The sequence below is a fragment of the Rhea americana genome, unplaced genomic scaffold, assembly GCF_003343005.1.
Source record: "Rhea americana isolate MKP2758 unplaced genomic scaffold, rheAme1 scaffold_26, whole genome shotgun sequence".
Lineage (NCBI taxonomy): Eukaryota > Metazoa > Chordata > Aves > Rheiformes > Rheidae > Rhea > Rhea americana.
In genome coordinates, this window is record NW_028186379.1 from 192006 (window position 1) to 207625 (window position 15620).

Here is a 15620-nt window from a genome sequence, read left to right on the forward strand (position 1 = left end):
ATTTTTTTTCAGAGTTTTTTTTTTTTTTTTTTTTTTTGAGCTTCTGGTATAAATCATATAAATCATCTTTATTTTAGATTACTTAGAAGTATCCAGAGGATGAATTCTCTTGAAAGTAAAGACACTATTCCTCTAACCTTTTAACAGTAGAAATACAGCTTAAAATTATGGGGAAAAAAGTATATAATTTGATGAAGGTCTTAATAAGATTTTGCCAGGATATTTTGCACTGGAGTTATTTTTCGCCCCTTTTTGTTGATAAACTAGCTCTCAGATTATTTTTTCCCCTCTGTAAAGAGAGGCTTTATAAATTAACATAATGTATCCAAAGTGAATTATATTTTTTCCTCATAATACAATTATATAGAGAGGCTTTAAAAATAATCTTCATCTTATGTAGAAAGGAAGGCCCAGAAATCTCTACAGAGAATGAGTTCAGGGAGTTGAGCTTGAGACTTGAGAAGCTAAACACAAGCTTCTTTGCACAGATCTGTCAGTATGCTCTAAAGCTGCTGTTGAGAAATGGGTCATCCATAAGCAAGAGAGAGCTGGTGATTCTCCAGCTCCTGTTACTGTGAAATACAATCAGCTATCAAAAAATAGAAGCATTGCTATTGCTTTCCTAATAAAAGGGGGACTTTTAAAAGTGATACTTAAGGATGAACCTACATTAATTCAGCAAATTTTATATGCTAAGAAACGTAATTTGAGTAGGTGGAAATGAGTTAAAGACTAAAGATGAACAAAGACAGTGTACAGATAAAAAACAAGAGGCAACTCAGGAAATCTTAATTTGCTGTTGTCCTTCACATATATTTTACTGTGGCTGAGGAACCAGGAATGATATCAATAATCATCGCTCTAAGAATCAATGCATCACTCTAAGAATTTTTATAGAACTCATTACTAAAACATAATCATATTTGACATAATAAAAATTTGTCATGAATTTGGACAGTTTCCAATTATTACAGAATCAAATGTACGTTAAACTGCAATATGTGCATTCATGGGCAAAGAATAAGCACTAGATTGTGTACAAGTATTATTATATATAAATACAAGCTAAGCACTTGCACATGTAAGTATATGTAATTCCTGTGCAAGTATTCCTACACATGATATATCTTATCAGATACACTTACCATTAGATGAGAATAATGGCAGTTACAAGCAGTAAGCCACACCATCTTCAATATTTTTAATGATTTGCTATTGTTTTACCTTCATCCTGTACTTATGGTTCGTGCTTTTTTATTTATAGTGAAGAGGAGAGAGGTTATGAAACAAATGAAATGTCTTGATCAACTGTTAGAAAGCTTATAGAACATGGAAAAGCTGGTATTTTACAGGAAGGAACACGTAGAAAATAGCTTTTTCCCCCAACTGACAATGGTGCAGCACAAAAAAATAGCACAGAAGATACCTGCCACCTGCTACAGATTTTCTCTTGCTCTTAATATGGTGTAGAAGATGCTCAAAATATTTATTAGCATTGCTCATGACTGACTAAAAGTTTTAGCAAAACATAGTATGTAATTCAGTCCTGTCTGTTCTTCAGCTCCTGCCTTTTACTGAGGAAACTTTATATAGCTCTATTTATGCGCCAGTAACAAGTACAAGGTAACGAGCAATATTACACTTCAGTACCACAGTTCAATACCAGCTTTGCAACAACATTACTTGAAGACCTATAAAAGACAAATGAAATTTCGCAACTTAGGCGAAAAGCTGGATAATGTCAACTCCTGTCTTCGTAGAGCTTGAGCTCTTTTCGCTCTGGGAGGGCGCTAATTAGCGCTGTTAATTGCGAACCGTCGCTCGCTAGCCGCAAGAGCAAAGAAGGAACCCGCAGGGGAGCTGTCTGAACGGAAGTTCAGCGCACCGGTATTTCCAGGAACTGCCTTGTAAGGCAGCCCGGGCTTCCCTTCCCTCCTCGCAGGCACGGATCAGCCGAGGAGGAAGTTTGGGAGAGCCCCCGCGGGCAGGTGCCCTCGCCGCCGGGACCTACCTTGGTGAGCTGGGCGATCTTCTTGCACATTTGCACCTGAATCTCCTGGTTGCATTCTCCCGCCGAGCTGCCGCGAGCGCCGCTAGATCCATTGCAAGTCCCGGGCTGATGAACCTTGCTTATGCCAGAGGCCATGAGGCTTGAATGATTTCAGTGGAGTCCGTCCGTGCCTGCTCCGAGCGCCGCCTCCGCCGCGCCGGGGCAACTTCGGCGCCAGCGGGGCGAGCCGCAGCGGCCGCCTCCCTCCCTCCGGGCGATGTCCCAGCCCTTCAGCAAAGCACCCAGGCGAGGAGGCAGCGACCAGCCTGTGCAAACACCCTGACCGGGATTTTTTTCCTCCCCTTCTCCTCAAATGGTTGAGCTTCTGCCGGGAGAAGATACTAGCGGCTGGATGCTACGAATTCCCCGCGGGAGAGRCTGCGCCAGCCCTGCAGCCAGCGGCGCAGCCGTCCCCGGGCACCCGCAGAGACCGCCTGCAGATCAAACCACACTGCCTCCTTGGCGGCCCAAAGGACTGAGCGCCGGCGGCGGGTCACCACAGGGGACGGTCTGGGCACTTCTTGTAACCTCCGCTTTTCTGGCACAGCACCTCCGAGCCTGGATGGGCCAGCAAAGTGATGAAGAGAATCTTGTTCTGTTTTTGCTGCTCTGCTGAAAGTGGAATGAAGAGGTTCTTCCAGTTAAGGGACACAGCTGAACACTGGTGAGCCTGGGAGAGATGTACAGGATCCAGGCAGTCTGCCTGTCTTCAGAAGAAACTGGTTAGTCCYCCTCAGGTGCACAAAACATGTTGGAAAAGTGCTGGAAGGATACTGTCTAGATTACTGGGCATTTTTTTCTTTATTCGCAGCAGGACTGCCTCTAGTCCTGCCTCCCCCGAGTCCTTCCCTCTGCTCCAACGGATAAGGCTTCTAAATCKACTAAAAGGGAAAAAAACATACATAAGTCAGAAGTTTTTAAAAATCCAAGCTATTAAGATGAAATGATTTTAARGAAAGAAAAACTCAATAAAGGGCCATGCAAGAAGAAAATGGTTAGGGGACATGTTTAAGCAAGTCTAGAAGAAATGAGAAGTGAAGTAGGGAAGGGGTGAAGGCAGGGAGAGAAGAGGAAAGGGGGAAATGCRCAGGGAGGAGAGATGCAGGGAGCTGCCCCGCACCCCCTTGTGTGGCTGCAGCCAGCAGGGAAGCGCAGCAGAGGGGCGACCCCCGAGCAGGCAGCGGCCCCCGCGCCGTGCAGGTAAGGCGGCAGCTGCTGCTGCYGCCGCCGGGGCACTCCCATCCCCATCCTTCTCGGGCTACCGCGGGGAAGCCTTGCGGGCTGTGGTGTGAAAAGAGCCTTCTCACAACGACCCGAATTGGGTCGGACTGGCAGGATTATCCAGGGTCAGCTAAAAGCAGGGCAAAAAAAAACTGAAATGGGAAATCCTCAGTGAGGACAAAAAGAGGTAAGGCACAGCTAAGAAAAAATCCAAGAAGAAGAAAAAAAATCTGGCAAAATAAGAATGCCTGCAGGCAGGGGTAGAGGAGGGAGTGAGAAGTTATAAGGAAAAAAGAACTTAGGAAAGAGAAACCAAACCCTTTAATTGCTGCAAGAAAAAGAGGGACTCGAGCTCTGAAGGCAGAAAGAAGCTTCACTCCAAGAAACTTTTCCTGTGATTAGGGAATAATGATACTCTACTGTCAATTACCTGATGTATACTCATAGTGAAGTTTAATTCAGTTAATGTAGTTTAGTATCTTCTCCACTTGGTCACCAGCTTGAGGGGAAAAAAGTGTTCAAACTTAATTATCTGTCAAATTTTTGATAAAATTGTTAACTTTATTAGGACAATCAAGAGAACACAAAAARGGACARTGCAGTTATATAAGCATTTTCCAGYGGAAAATGAAGACAACTGAGTGAAAATACAAATCAAATTAAGAAAAATGCAAAGCACTTCAAAAGTACTTTTAAGAAGTTACCCATGTTATCACTCAAATACACAAGTAAGATAAGCAAAGTTTATGCTTCCTYGGCTGAAAGACAGAAGACATTCCTGGCCCTGAAAGCATAGTTGGATGGAGACTGGAGACAGAAAAGAGAACTCAGATTTTCAGATACACTAGGAAAATGACTTTTTTTTCCCCAAGCTGGCAGTTGATATATTTGGGGCAGAGGGAGGCAAGGAAAGAGGCTTTAGTGTGTCATGGTGTTCTAGCAGAGCATAATTTGTCATTGATAAATTATTCTTATCCTTAAATTCAGACAAATATTAGATAGCTATAGCTATTCTGCACACTGATTTATTTTGAGGTACTCCTTTTTAAATTTTGCATGTAAATGCTTGTATTCTCAATCACTTTTTAACCAATTGACCCGTTCAGTCCTGACTGAGAGAGGAAGAAAAGTTAAGGATAATCAAGTTTCTATTGTGAAGCTAGGTAGCATTTAGAGGATGAACTTCCYGTGCATATATTCCCCTTGGCAAAGGCTGCAGTATGAGATCAACTCTTTGCTAGACAGGCAAAAAATGTCACGAAAGAATTGTCAGTATACTTCAAACACTGGAAAAGCTTYGGTCGGAGTTCACGCACCAGAAAATGCAACCACAAGACATAAATTCCTAAGAGATTCAATGTTTTGTTAGTTCTACTACTCAGGAAAATACTTACTTCCATTGACAGAATTTCAGCAGCTAATGCCAGAGCTTTTCAATGAAAATTTGACCTACTTCCCCCCCCCCTTAATTGATCTAGGGATCACTCATGGACTAGAAAAGAGGACAAAGCAAAGATTTCACAAAGTATAGTCTAAGTGTGTGCTATGTAAGTGTAGATTTTGAGAGGCATKTCAAACACATAGGTAGATAACAAAACTGTTCTTGAACTTGAAGCAGTATGTGTAAAGATACAGATTAAAATACAAATTAAATAGTCTAAACAGAAAATGTGCACGTGAACTTCTGTTTGAATTATTATTGCTGCATTGTCTTAAGAAAATTATAAGAGAAACTAGTTCTGGCCGTATTGGCTTGTTAACTGTATGAGCATCTTTATATGGGTCTATAGCTTTACTCCTTAGGTACAATTAAGTAATTTACATTTTTATTGGCAGAAGTAAGCCATATATGAATACGAGTATATGCCTTCCATTTTCACTATCTGSTGCTTGCTGAATATTCAGACTATATCGCTTGTGAAAACTTCACATCCTTCTCTGCACTCTTTACAACTAGACCTTGTGGTATGCATACTACAGGTTAGAATCCTTTATTCTATTTTTAGTTTATTCTATGAACTTTGGATTTCTCAGTCTTTGAATTTGGAAAATCATAACATGAATGTCATTACATGATAGGATGTTCTTTCTCTTACTCTGATGGAGGATTAGGCCATCATTGTACAACAAAAACATACTATTTATCATATTCCTCCAAAACTTGRGTTTAAGTCTGTTTTTCAATAATATTTTGGGGGGAATATTCACTGAGCTCAGTTGATGAAGAAATCAATACCATTTTTGATAAGCTTTGACATAGATTCAAAAATATCAAATAACTTTTCCCCTTCTGTAATGCTTTTATAATGTCATTCTCTCTCTATCAAAGCAAAGAAACAACCTGACCCAAAACCTCCATGCAAAATAAATAACTTTTTAGTTCTTACCATTATACTACAGTACTAAAGCAATTTATCATTGCTGGGTTAACATAATAATGCTTTGTCCTGTTACACATTTAAGTCTGTAAGACTGACTCCRAGATAAGAAACATTCTCTGATAGTTGATCAGTCAATGTCAATAAATCTTTAAAAGAGCTTCTAAATCAACACCATCAGGACTGGCAAATGGGAGAAAGTCAGGACACAGTTATAAAATCCTTCCCATCAAACAAACAAATGCTTAGATGACTGAAACAAATTTTAGGTAGGCTTTCCTAAAACCTGTATCAAATTCTAAACAACCTGCATGATTTAAACATTAGTGTAACTTGAGTGATGTCCTGACCCACCTAGATCAAACTCAGCCAGTTTATCTCCCCATCTCAGTTGACAGAAAAGTCCATCAACCCAGCATTATCTACACATAAAAATCTTTTTGCTACATAYGAGATAAGATTAGCTACTATTAAAAGATCCTCACATCCTGTATTCCAAGATACAAAGAAGATATTTTTGTTGTAAATATTTAATGTATTTTTGCTCTCCTGTTGACACATGTATTTCACACAGTTTTCCAAAAGGACAATTGATGCAGAGCCCAGTTCTTCCATTATTTATCTGAAAGACAGTATCACTGAAGTTGGTGGGATTTTTTTGTTAATATGTCTGAGAATAAAGTTAAACCGATCCCCCAAATTAGACTCTACTGCTGCTTTGGAAGTCTATTGGAAGTCCAATATTGTCTCATGGAAGTCCAATAGACTTCCAGTCCAATAGATTTCCAACAAAGCCTGTTTATATTTGAATATAAGAAAAATGGCAAGTGGTTCTGCTACTGGTACATCTTGGGTAATTATGATGATGGGTTTATATATGTTTCATAATTTTCATTCCCCCCCACCTTGTAAAGCAAACAGGATTTGAGAGTTCAATTCAAAGACTACCAAAAATGCTACTGATTTCCTCACTGACTGAAAATACTAACTTTTCCAAAATGTACATACAATTCTATAGTTGCCTTTTTACAGCCACTAGTTTTGGAGGAACGTGGTGAACAGAACCTCTAATGGCTATTGCATAATGATGGCCTGATTATGTATGTAGTATTATGAGCTTATATTTTTAATGTGAGAACGGTAACAGGAGCCCACCAGATGCATTAGTTGCAGAAGCCCTGGAATACATACTAAATAGGATAGCAACAATTTTCCATTTTAAAACTGGTTTTTACTCAGTGACTTGTATCTGAAATTACCACCGAGTAAAYGGCATGCTGCAAGTTTATCTTAGTCTGCAGCAGTTTGTTTACACACACAACTGCACTCAAAAAGAAAAGAGAACAAATGCAGAACAGTGGGTCAGAAGTAAGGTGAGATACAGCTAGAAAGATGGTATTAGCAGATGAGGTCACTGTCAAGGACAAGGAGAAAATCTTGATTTACTAGTGCACACTTCCCTCCACAGTCTGCAACAGCCCCCAAGATTTTGATTTCTATCATTCCTTTTCTTCTCAGAGAGAACTGTGAAACCCTACCAGCCACRATCTCGAGGTCTGTCCAGCTCACCTCGCTCAGGAACTCTAAAACTGGGCCCTGGCAGGTGAGACCTGCACCCTGCCAGCCCTGATATCCCCCTCAGCTCTCTGTCCCTCAGGGAGTTGCTGAGCCTTAGTTTGAGTTCGCTCAGGCCCAGCTGCTGGACCTGAAATGTGGCTCCTGGGCCCAGGCACAGAGGTTTGGGTGGAAGCCCTGGCTGAGACTTATCAGGGCCAGTAACGACTGTCAGTGCACTCACAACCCTGACAGCAAACCACTCTATCAGTTAAACAAAGCATGTATCTGGTATCACRAGGAGGCTGTTATACTTTATGTTGACCATTTAGGCCCTGTTCCATATCTGTGATCCTAATTCAGTATGTTATAAACCTACTCATAAAATATCAACAGGATATTGAGAATTGTGATTCCTGTGTCATATTTACCCTGAAAACTAGCATGTCTAACAGGGTTAGACTTCAATTAACCACAGCAGAAATCTGATTATATTTCTACCTAGAAATGCAAAGTCTAGCAGAAATATCTAAAGTAACTAGAAGAAATAAATCTGAAAATCTGGATTAAATCCATCATAGGGACTGCCAGGTATTCACCAGGGAAAATCTTCATCTACAGATGTGAGATGCAGGCAGGAACAACCRGACTGTCAAACATATGCAGGCCAAAAATAATTGAGTTTCCATTATTAGTTGGTTTTGTTAAGTCATGAAAATCATGAAGTTTTACCTGTTTTTCTTCTTCCTGTTTCCATCCTTGTCTCCATRAACAGACTTCTACTGTGGACAAAAGCTGACTGAAGTTAATTTTCCTGTACATTTATCTTAAATAGAAAGATAGTTATACATTATATTCTTGAAAAAACATATCTCCATTTTTTAAGAAAGATTGTTATTTATAGGTCGAAGTAAGTTCCTTAGAAAATATGATCTTGAAAAAAATCAAGGATTTGCAGCTAATGATAGTACTTTTGTGAGTCTCTAACACAAGATCAATTTCACTCTTTATTTAGAAAAAAGTTGTTTAATATCTACAATGATATGTTACTACWGTATCTGAGCATATGGATGCCACTCCATATTCTCTTGGAGCAGCAGAAGGGTATCAGGCCAAATTCATAGTTTTGGCAAGTTAATAAAAAAAAATACATGACATCTTTAAGAAGTAGGTATCTGTTTTAAACAGACACAAATGTGTGGTTGTACAATACATAAATCTCCCCGTCATGAGTAATTTTAAATTTAATCTACAAAATGCATTTCTCTTTTTCTATATGGCTGCTGCTCTCCATTCTCCACATATAGATCATCTATCCCATAATCCTTGACAGAATTGTAAAGAAAAAAATATTCGATTATTTTGTGGATAAAATTCCACTGCTTAAATACTGGGTTGATCCAAATCTGAAACAAGACTGACCCCTAGYGTTTATCTATTTTATTTGTTAGATGTTTTCTGTTGGAAGGACAAAAACGACCCTTCTTCAGGAAGGGTTCTATGTATTCGACYTACTTTTTTTTGATGGTATGTCACTTGTCCTTCAGGAATAAGTACTGTTGCTTGAGCTAATTAGACACTTRAGAAAAAAAGTCAAAATACATGTAAGTGTTAAATATTTTATGTTCCTAGAGTGCACAGTTAAATGTTTTTGTCCACATTTTTGATTTTTGTCTATAATCTATAATTAGATGCTCACGTTTCCACTCAGCTAATCAGCCATGGCTTTGTTTTGAGGCAGTCATTCCTACCTGAACACAGTTGGCATAAAATACCAGTCTCCAGCTCACAGTGAAGAATCTRTAATCAAGTCTCTGTAGTTTGAGCTTATTTAACCTTCCACTTTTCTATGAGACACATATTTTCTTAGTATTCTCAAGTTAAAGGATTTCTGCATCAGTTTCACCACAAATGCTTGAAAATTCAAGGGAAAGCTTATGCAAATAAAAACTTGATATTGGGAAAAAAAACAGAAATGTGCAGTCCAGCAACGATCTGTTACCCATACTTCATCTTTTCAGCGCTCTTTATAGGGGATATGGAACAGAAAGATGTTTCAGAAAGAAGCAYGCAGCCTGCAACTTGGATTCAGCCTCCTTAGTTCACTCAGGAAAATAAGTAACATTATTTAGTTAACTTAATTCCTTTTGTTACTTCTCTTCTGAACTTTAAATAGGCAGAAGTATGGCTCTAAATACAGAAGTTGTATATTTTTGGTGATTCTCAATAAATAATCGCCCTCCAAATGGCTTGTACGATTTTGGGGGAGAGGCTGCCCCCCCCCCCCATTTGCTTTAGTTTAAGGCTCCAGTTTACAAATTGCCACTATGTGTTTTTTTATTTCCAGATGATCATTCTTGGACAGGCCTTTGAGACTGGCTAAGGRTACTACCGATTTGGTAGACTTGCTCGTGACTACTGTTGTTCTTCACGCATTCAACCACTGAAAATAAACTTTCTCCTCGGTTCGCAGAGCTCGGCCCCTCGGCGGGGACTGTGCGGGCCCCCTCGCCCGTCTCCCGCCCCCTAGTCACWGCCGGGCACTGCCAAGCTCTGCCGCTCCCGGGGCAAGGCTCCTCTGCGCCGGCTCCTGCCGATTTTAAAGCCTTTCTTGCAGTTTATTTTCTCCTCTAGAGCCTCCGGAAATCTCCTCGCTCAACATTTCTCCACAGCCGCAGTAGGAAAAAGACTGAGGCTGGTTTGAGCCCGCCGCTCCGCACGCCCCCGACGCCGAACACCGCCCCAACGGCCGCCCGCCGCGCGCCCGCCATTGCCCCGCCCCGCAGGCGCGCGGACTCCCACCTGCCCCCCCCCAACACACACCCCGGTGTTCTCGCGAGACTTGGGGCGGCGCTCGCGCCTGGTTTGAAGCTGGGGGCGCGGGAGCCGCGGCCGTTGCTGCCTCCCGCGCGGCGTCGGCGTCGTTCTCCGTGCGGCTCGGCAGGAGCCGCGCTCCGCTCGCGGTCGCTGCCCTCCCCGCCGCTTTCCAACGAGCGGCCTGGTCGCTGCAGGGCTCTGTGCGGGAACAGCGGCTCTGGCCCTTGGCCGGGCSGSSSMRGSCCGGGGGCSGAGGGCAGGGCTGCCGAGCGGCCGCCATGGGGGCGGGCAAGAAGCCTCTGCAAATGAAAGAAGCCTTTCAGCTGGCCCAGAAGCCGCACCAGAACCACGCGAAGCTCGTTGTGGCCTTGAAGAGCACCTACAGCCAGGTGAGCCGGCCCTCGGGGCGTGCCAGCGGCGGGGACGGGGGTGTCCGCGCCRCAGGCCGGGGGGAAGCGAGGGCTCCGGCGGCCGCCGCGGCTCTGCCTCCCCTTCGGACGGAGAGAGGGGAAGGGGGGTGGGCCTTGTCTCCCCTCGAGCAAGCACCCCCTAAGGAAAGCCCTGCAACTTTAAAACAACAACAAAAACAACAACAACAAAAAAATAGCCTGTTACGCTCCATGTGAAAGCTACCCGCGGCCTGCAGCAGTGATACTGCTGTAAGCTATCGGTGTGATACTGGCGGGCTGGAGGTGTCGGCTGTGGTGCTCAGACGCGTTCGCAGGTAAAGGTAAGCTCTGGCCCGGAGCCCAGCCCGGGAGATCCGTGCGACAGGGGCAGCTAAGGCGGAATATTCACGGGAGGGTGCCAGCAGCKGGTGTGCCCTCGCTGCCGGGGTTAGCGCTTCAAATATTTAAACAGTAGCTGTCAATTATAAAACTACTTATTTTGGTTTTCTGTTTTACTTGGTGGTTATCGTTTGTTGTGATCTGATGCTTTTTCAGTTGGAAGATAAGACAGATTTCCATGAAAAATTCATCCATTTTCTTAAGTATGCTATGATAATCTACAAACGGGAACCAGCAGTGGAACAACTGATCAATTTTGTGGCTAAATTTGTTACTTCATTTTATGAAGTGGAGAAGGACGTTAGTACTGAGGAAGGAGAAGAAGAAAATTTTCTTCTGAATTATGTGTTCAACTTTCTGCTTGAGGTATAGTGATAGTTGTTATAGCATCTGTAATGTGATAAATGAAAACTGCACACAGGAGAAAACTGGCTGGCACTTGCACTGATATTTGGAAAACAGAACCTACAAAATGAAAGCAAAACAAGGCTAATGTTTTACCAGTAAAAAAACTAGATTTTAAAGTTAAGCTTATGGAAAAACAGGAATTTTCTTATTTGACTGATGCAAGTGTCATTAAAGGCTTTACTGTAGTTGCATTTATAACTGCGAGACTGAAAGAGCTGTGGAGATGAATTGATACTGTTTTTTTGAGAAGTAACATTAATGGAAGATTTCTCATACAAATACAATTGGTATACCTATTCCTCATTTTGTTTATTGCGTATGTTATACACATAGTGAAGACTGACAATTCTAATAGCACAAAAACACAAGTTAAATGACATTTTCCTAGACTAGTATTTTAACATGGAAAAATACRTGTTTAGGATAATACCACCAGTCATTATTGCTAACGCTTTTTTTGAATGTTTATGGAGGCAGAGGAGTAAGTTAGCCAGTGCTGTGCAGTCTGCATTGAGTGGTGAGCATATTGCTTAATTTTTTGTGAAAATCAGTGATATAGCTGATGGACTATTTTTTTCRGGTCTGTGACTTTTTAATCTTATCAAAAAACTTGGAAATAGGGAGAGCTTTAGAAATATAGAAAGACACGTTTCATGTACTGCGTAGAATGTTAACTACTCGTATGTGCATTTTGATGACATTGTATTGGAAATGTGGTTTTAAGAGTACTTTTCCTTCCCCCCCTTTCTTCCCCCGCCACAAGTCTCAYGATGCAAACAGCCATGCAGTTAGATTTCGAGCATGCCAGCTTATTAACAAGCTTTTGGGAAATATGCCAGAGAATGCCCAGATTGATGATGATTTATTTGATAAAATTAACGAAGCTATGCTGATTAGACTTAAAGACAAATTTTCAAATGTGAGAATTCAAGCTGTCCTGGCTCTGTCGAGACTTCAAGATCCTAAGGATGAAAACTGTCCTGTTGTTAATAGTAAGTAGTACTGCTTTTTTTCGGTTTTGTTTAGAGCAAGATTTGTTGACATTTACTTAAAAATTGTTCTTAAATCACTGAGTAACCAAATCTTAGAGGAGATTTGTCCTGCAGTAGGTTATCAACCTGCAGAGCTTCTTSCCTGAGGATATTATAGATGCAGAAGTTGCATATGTTCAAGCTGAGAAGATGGAAGTGCTCGGAAGAGAGATCTTTTGGGGACTGCATAATCGACAAATCATACTGTGCACAGGGCATTCCTTGAACTGAACATAGCTGAAGGATGGTGTAAATAYTGGGGGGGATGGAATGCAGATGAGCTGCTTGCCCTTTTCTTACTCTCTAAGACCTGCTCTCATACTATTGGTTGGATTGTATTTTTATAAAAATGCCTGGAGGGATACAGATGACAACTGGTTTTGTGTCTCAAATGATACGTCTTTTCTGTCTGAGGSAAACTCGTTATTGTTGACTTAAACTTTTCTTTGAAAATCTCGTGTTGCTCACAGATAAGCTCCTTTAAAGAAAAATACCTCTGAAATACAGGTTTCTTTGCTATTTATGAGTTTAGCTATGGATTATAGGTTATATAATCTATAGCTATAGATTGTCGATTATACCTCTACTCCCCTTGTCAGGAAACAATACTATTGTGGATGGACTGTAGGTCTGTGTCAGCACAGCTGTTCTTATGTATAATATGTGCTGACTAAACTTTACATGCTGTTTATTGTGAAAAGAGTAATTTTTTTTTGCTAGGGTATGTTATTTGAAATTACATTTTCAAAGTGTTTTTTGATAATTTGCTTATCTAGGAGCATATAAATGTCATRGTGAATTAAGATAGTCACACAGAAAGAAGGCTAAGTCAAGTATTCTGTGATTAAATATAATTGCTGTAAACTTTTGGGGTTGTGACCCKAAACTGTTCCCTAAATTTGGATGAGCATTGTGCGGAGAGATTTTTGGTAACATCTATTGTTTTTTTATTATTATCTTTTTTTCCCCCAGTTTTTCTATGGTATGGCTGTTTCAAGCTCTTAAACATTATTGTGACTTTAAATTTCAGTTTACAATATATTGCTTGAAAATGACTCAAATTCAGAAGTGAGGCGTGCRGTGCTGTCATGTATTGCTCCATCGGCAAGGACTTTGCCAAAGATTGTAGGTCGYACTATGGATGTAAAGGAAGCTGTCAGAAAGCTGGCATATGAGGTAAATCATATCACTTAAATATTTAATTTCAAAAACTAAGGAAAAATAAACACAATATTTTAATATTATTAAAACATTAATAACTTAATGTTTTTATTGTTTTTTCATTAAGTGATAGGATTGGTTTAAAATAACTCTCATAAAAAAAAGAAAAAAATCTGGTAAGGGAAAATAAGTTATTTAATGCAAGTCGTCAAGTTAAAACCCCTGAATTCTACTGTAGAACTCTCTTGAAAGTATTTATATGATAGAACTTGCRTTATCAGGATCAGAAAGTAAAAGGAAAGATAATTTATGCAGTCTGTTAATTTATTACACACACATTAGATGATGTTTTTCTTCTCTGTTGTTGTTTAATAGAGAACTATATAAAACTAAGATTGCAGTAGTACTAATGTAAAGTGTTGTGTATTCTTTATATTCTATTTCTATGAAGTATCAGCATTACTTATATTTGTATATTCCTGTGCAAGCAGCCTTGAAATTGAAGGATAAGATCAACTCTTCAAACAATATATATAGTCTTTTATATGCACAGGACCATCTTCCGTTCTTTCATGATTTAGATTAACTTCTCATTTTGAACTGAATCTGTGTTAGTGGTCTTTAAGCATGTACCTCACTGGTYTCACTGCTGGTAGTCAGGGCTCTTGAAATTTTTAAGGAGATAAAACTGTGTGCAACAGCAGGATGTGGGAACAAACTGAGCAGCCAAATTTCTAGACAATTTTCTATGTTTATTTTACTTTTTTTTCGTACACAAGAATCTACTTAACTTTCTGGTACAGTATTGAGGGTAGAGGTATTCAGGCTGTTATTGACTTACGGTTTCTGTGTATGGAGAACACTGCAAATAGTTTACAAAATCAATTGTTCTAATTTTTAGAATGTATTTTACTTTTTCTTTTTAAGGTTTTGGCAGAAAAAGTTCACATGAGAGCTCTGTCAATAGCACAGAGAGTAAAGTTGTTACAACAAGGACTTAGTGACAGATCAGGTAAGAGATCATCTTTTTAAATAAACCAAATGCTTAAGGAACAAGACTTTTTAATGTTGTGGGATGATGTGTGGAGAACCTGTGATAGCAGGAGCTCAAAGGGAGTCGTGAGTTAYTAGGAAACATTTAAGCATAAGAAATTCTGCCTGCTGCTTTGAATCCACCCTGATAGTGGAGAAACTAAAAGGATGGTACTTCCAAAAAATTTGAAAGCCACTGAGCTCTGGAAGAAGCCAAATAATATTAACATTAGAAAATGAGAATGTTATTTAACACAGAAGTGGAAAAAGCATAATTATTTAATTCTGTGTATTTTGAAGCAAAGATACTTCATTTCAAAATTTTTGTTTGTAAATGGTACCTATTTTGAAGAATTGAAATCTAACGCTAATATAATTTGGAAATAATTTGAAAATATTTCTTGTGTATTTTCTGAGAAAAATCATCTTGGGTGATTTGTTTCAAGCTAGCTTGGATTTTCTCTGTCTTACAAATTTTTGGTTGATCCTCATTCATTTCATCRTGAGGCAGCTTTATTCTCTTTTTGAAGTCTTCTGTACTATCATTTTTACAYATAAAGTGCCATTCAGAATGTATTCATAATTATGTCTGTTGTCAAAAAAGATCAAAAGGTCGTACGCATCTGAGAGAGTCATTTTATTCTTATCAAAATAGAACATGACTGATTTTTGCATTAGTAGCAAACAYGAATTTTACAATAAGAGCCGCTAGTTTTATTAAGCATTACTGTAATATTTGTAAGTTTTGGAAGGACTATACTAAGCCCTATTGGATTTGACTGAGTATTTTCTTTGCTTAAAAATACACTGCTTGTGAACTGTGAGAAATCTAGCCAAGTGCTTGAACACACAAAAATATTTTATCCATTGGGAACTGAAACTCTTAGAGGTGTGTAGTGTATGTATATATTTTGATCTAACTTTCCTTCTGGATAGTTAGGAATCATGTTAGTATGGTCTTGATGGCAAAGCAGGAGAGGATCAGCTGAGTGATCTCTTATGCCCTCTAGAGCTACACTTAAAAAGAAATCATTCTTCTGTAAAATAAGTATCAAGTAGCACTTTTTTTCCTACTCCCTCTTGAATTGTTCTATAATAATCTAATGGAGCTTGTCATTTTTTTTTCCCAAGTGCAGTACTGAGAAGCCGATGTTCTGGATTACTATTAATCTCTTATCAG

The 15620-nt window shown here is 39.8% G+C and overlaps 2 protein-coding genes across 2 annotated transcripts in view; one reads left to right on the forward strand and one right to left on the reverse strand.

The window, feature by feature from the left end:
- The window catches only part of FAM184B (family with sequence similarity 184 member B), a 45529-nt gene extending 43354 nt beyond the window's left edge, over window positions 1–2175 (reverse strand). The window contains exon 1 of the mRNA XM_085307486.1: window positions 2012–2175. Within this exon, the coding sequence (XP_085163612.1) occupies window positions 2012–2146 (135 nt within the window). The 5' untranslated portion in view covers window positions 2147–2175. The remainder of the gene's footprint in view (window positions 1–2011) is intronic.
- A 7871-nt stretch (window positions 2176–10046) lies between these two features.
- Window positions 10047–15620, forward strand: part of NCAPG (non-SMC condensin I complex subunit G) — a 29405-nt gene continuing 23831 nt past the window's right edge. Inside the window, exons 1-5 of the mRNA XM_085307487.1 lie at window positions 10047–10409; window positions 10965–11174; window positions 11980–12208; window positions 13278–13423; window positions 14336–14420. Of these exons, the coding sequence (XP_085163613.1) occupies window positions 10299–10409; window positions 10965–11174; window positions 11980–12208; window positions 13278–13423; window positions 14336–14420 (781 nt within the window). The 5' untranslated portion in view covers window positions 10047–10298. The remainder of the gene's footprint in view (window positions 10410–10964; window positions 11175–11979; window positions 12209–13277; window positions 13424–14335; window positions 14421–15620) is intronic.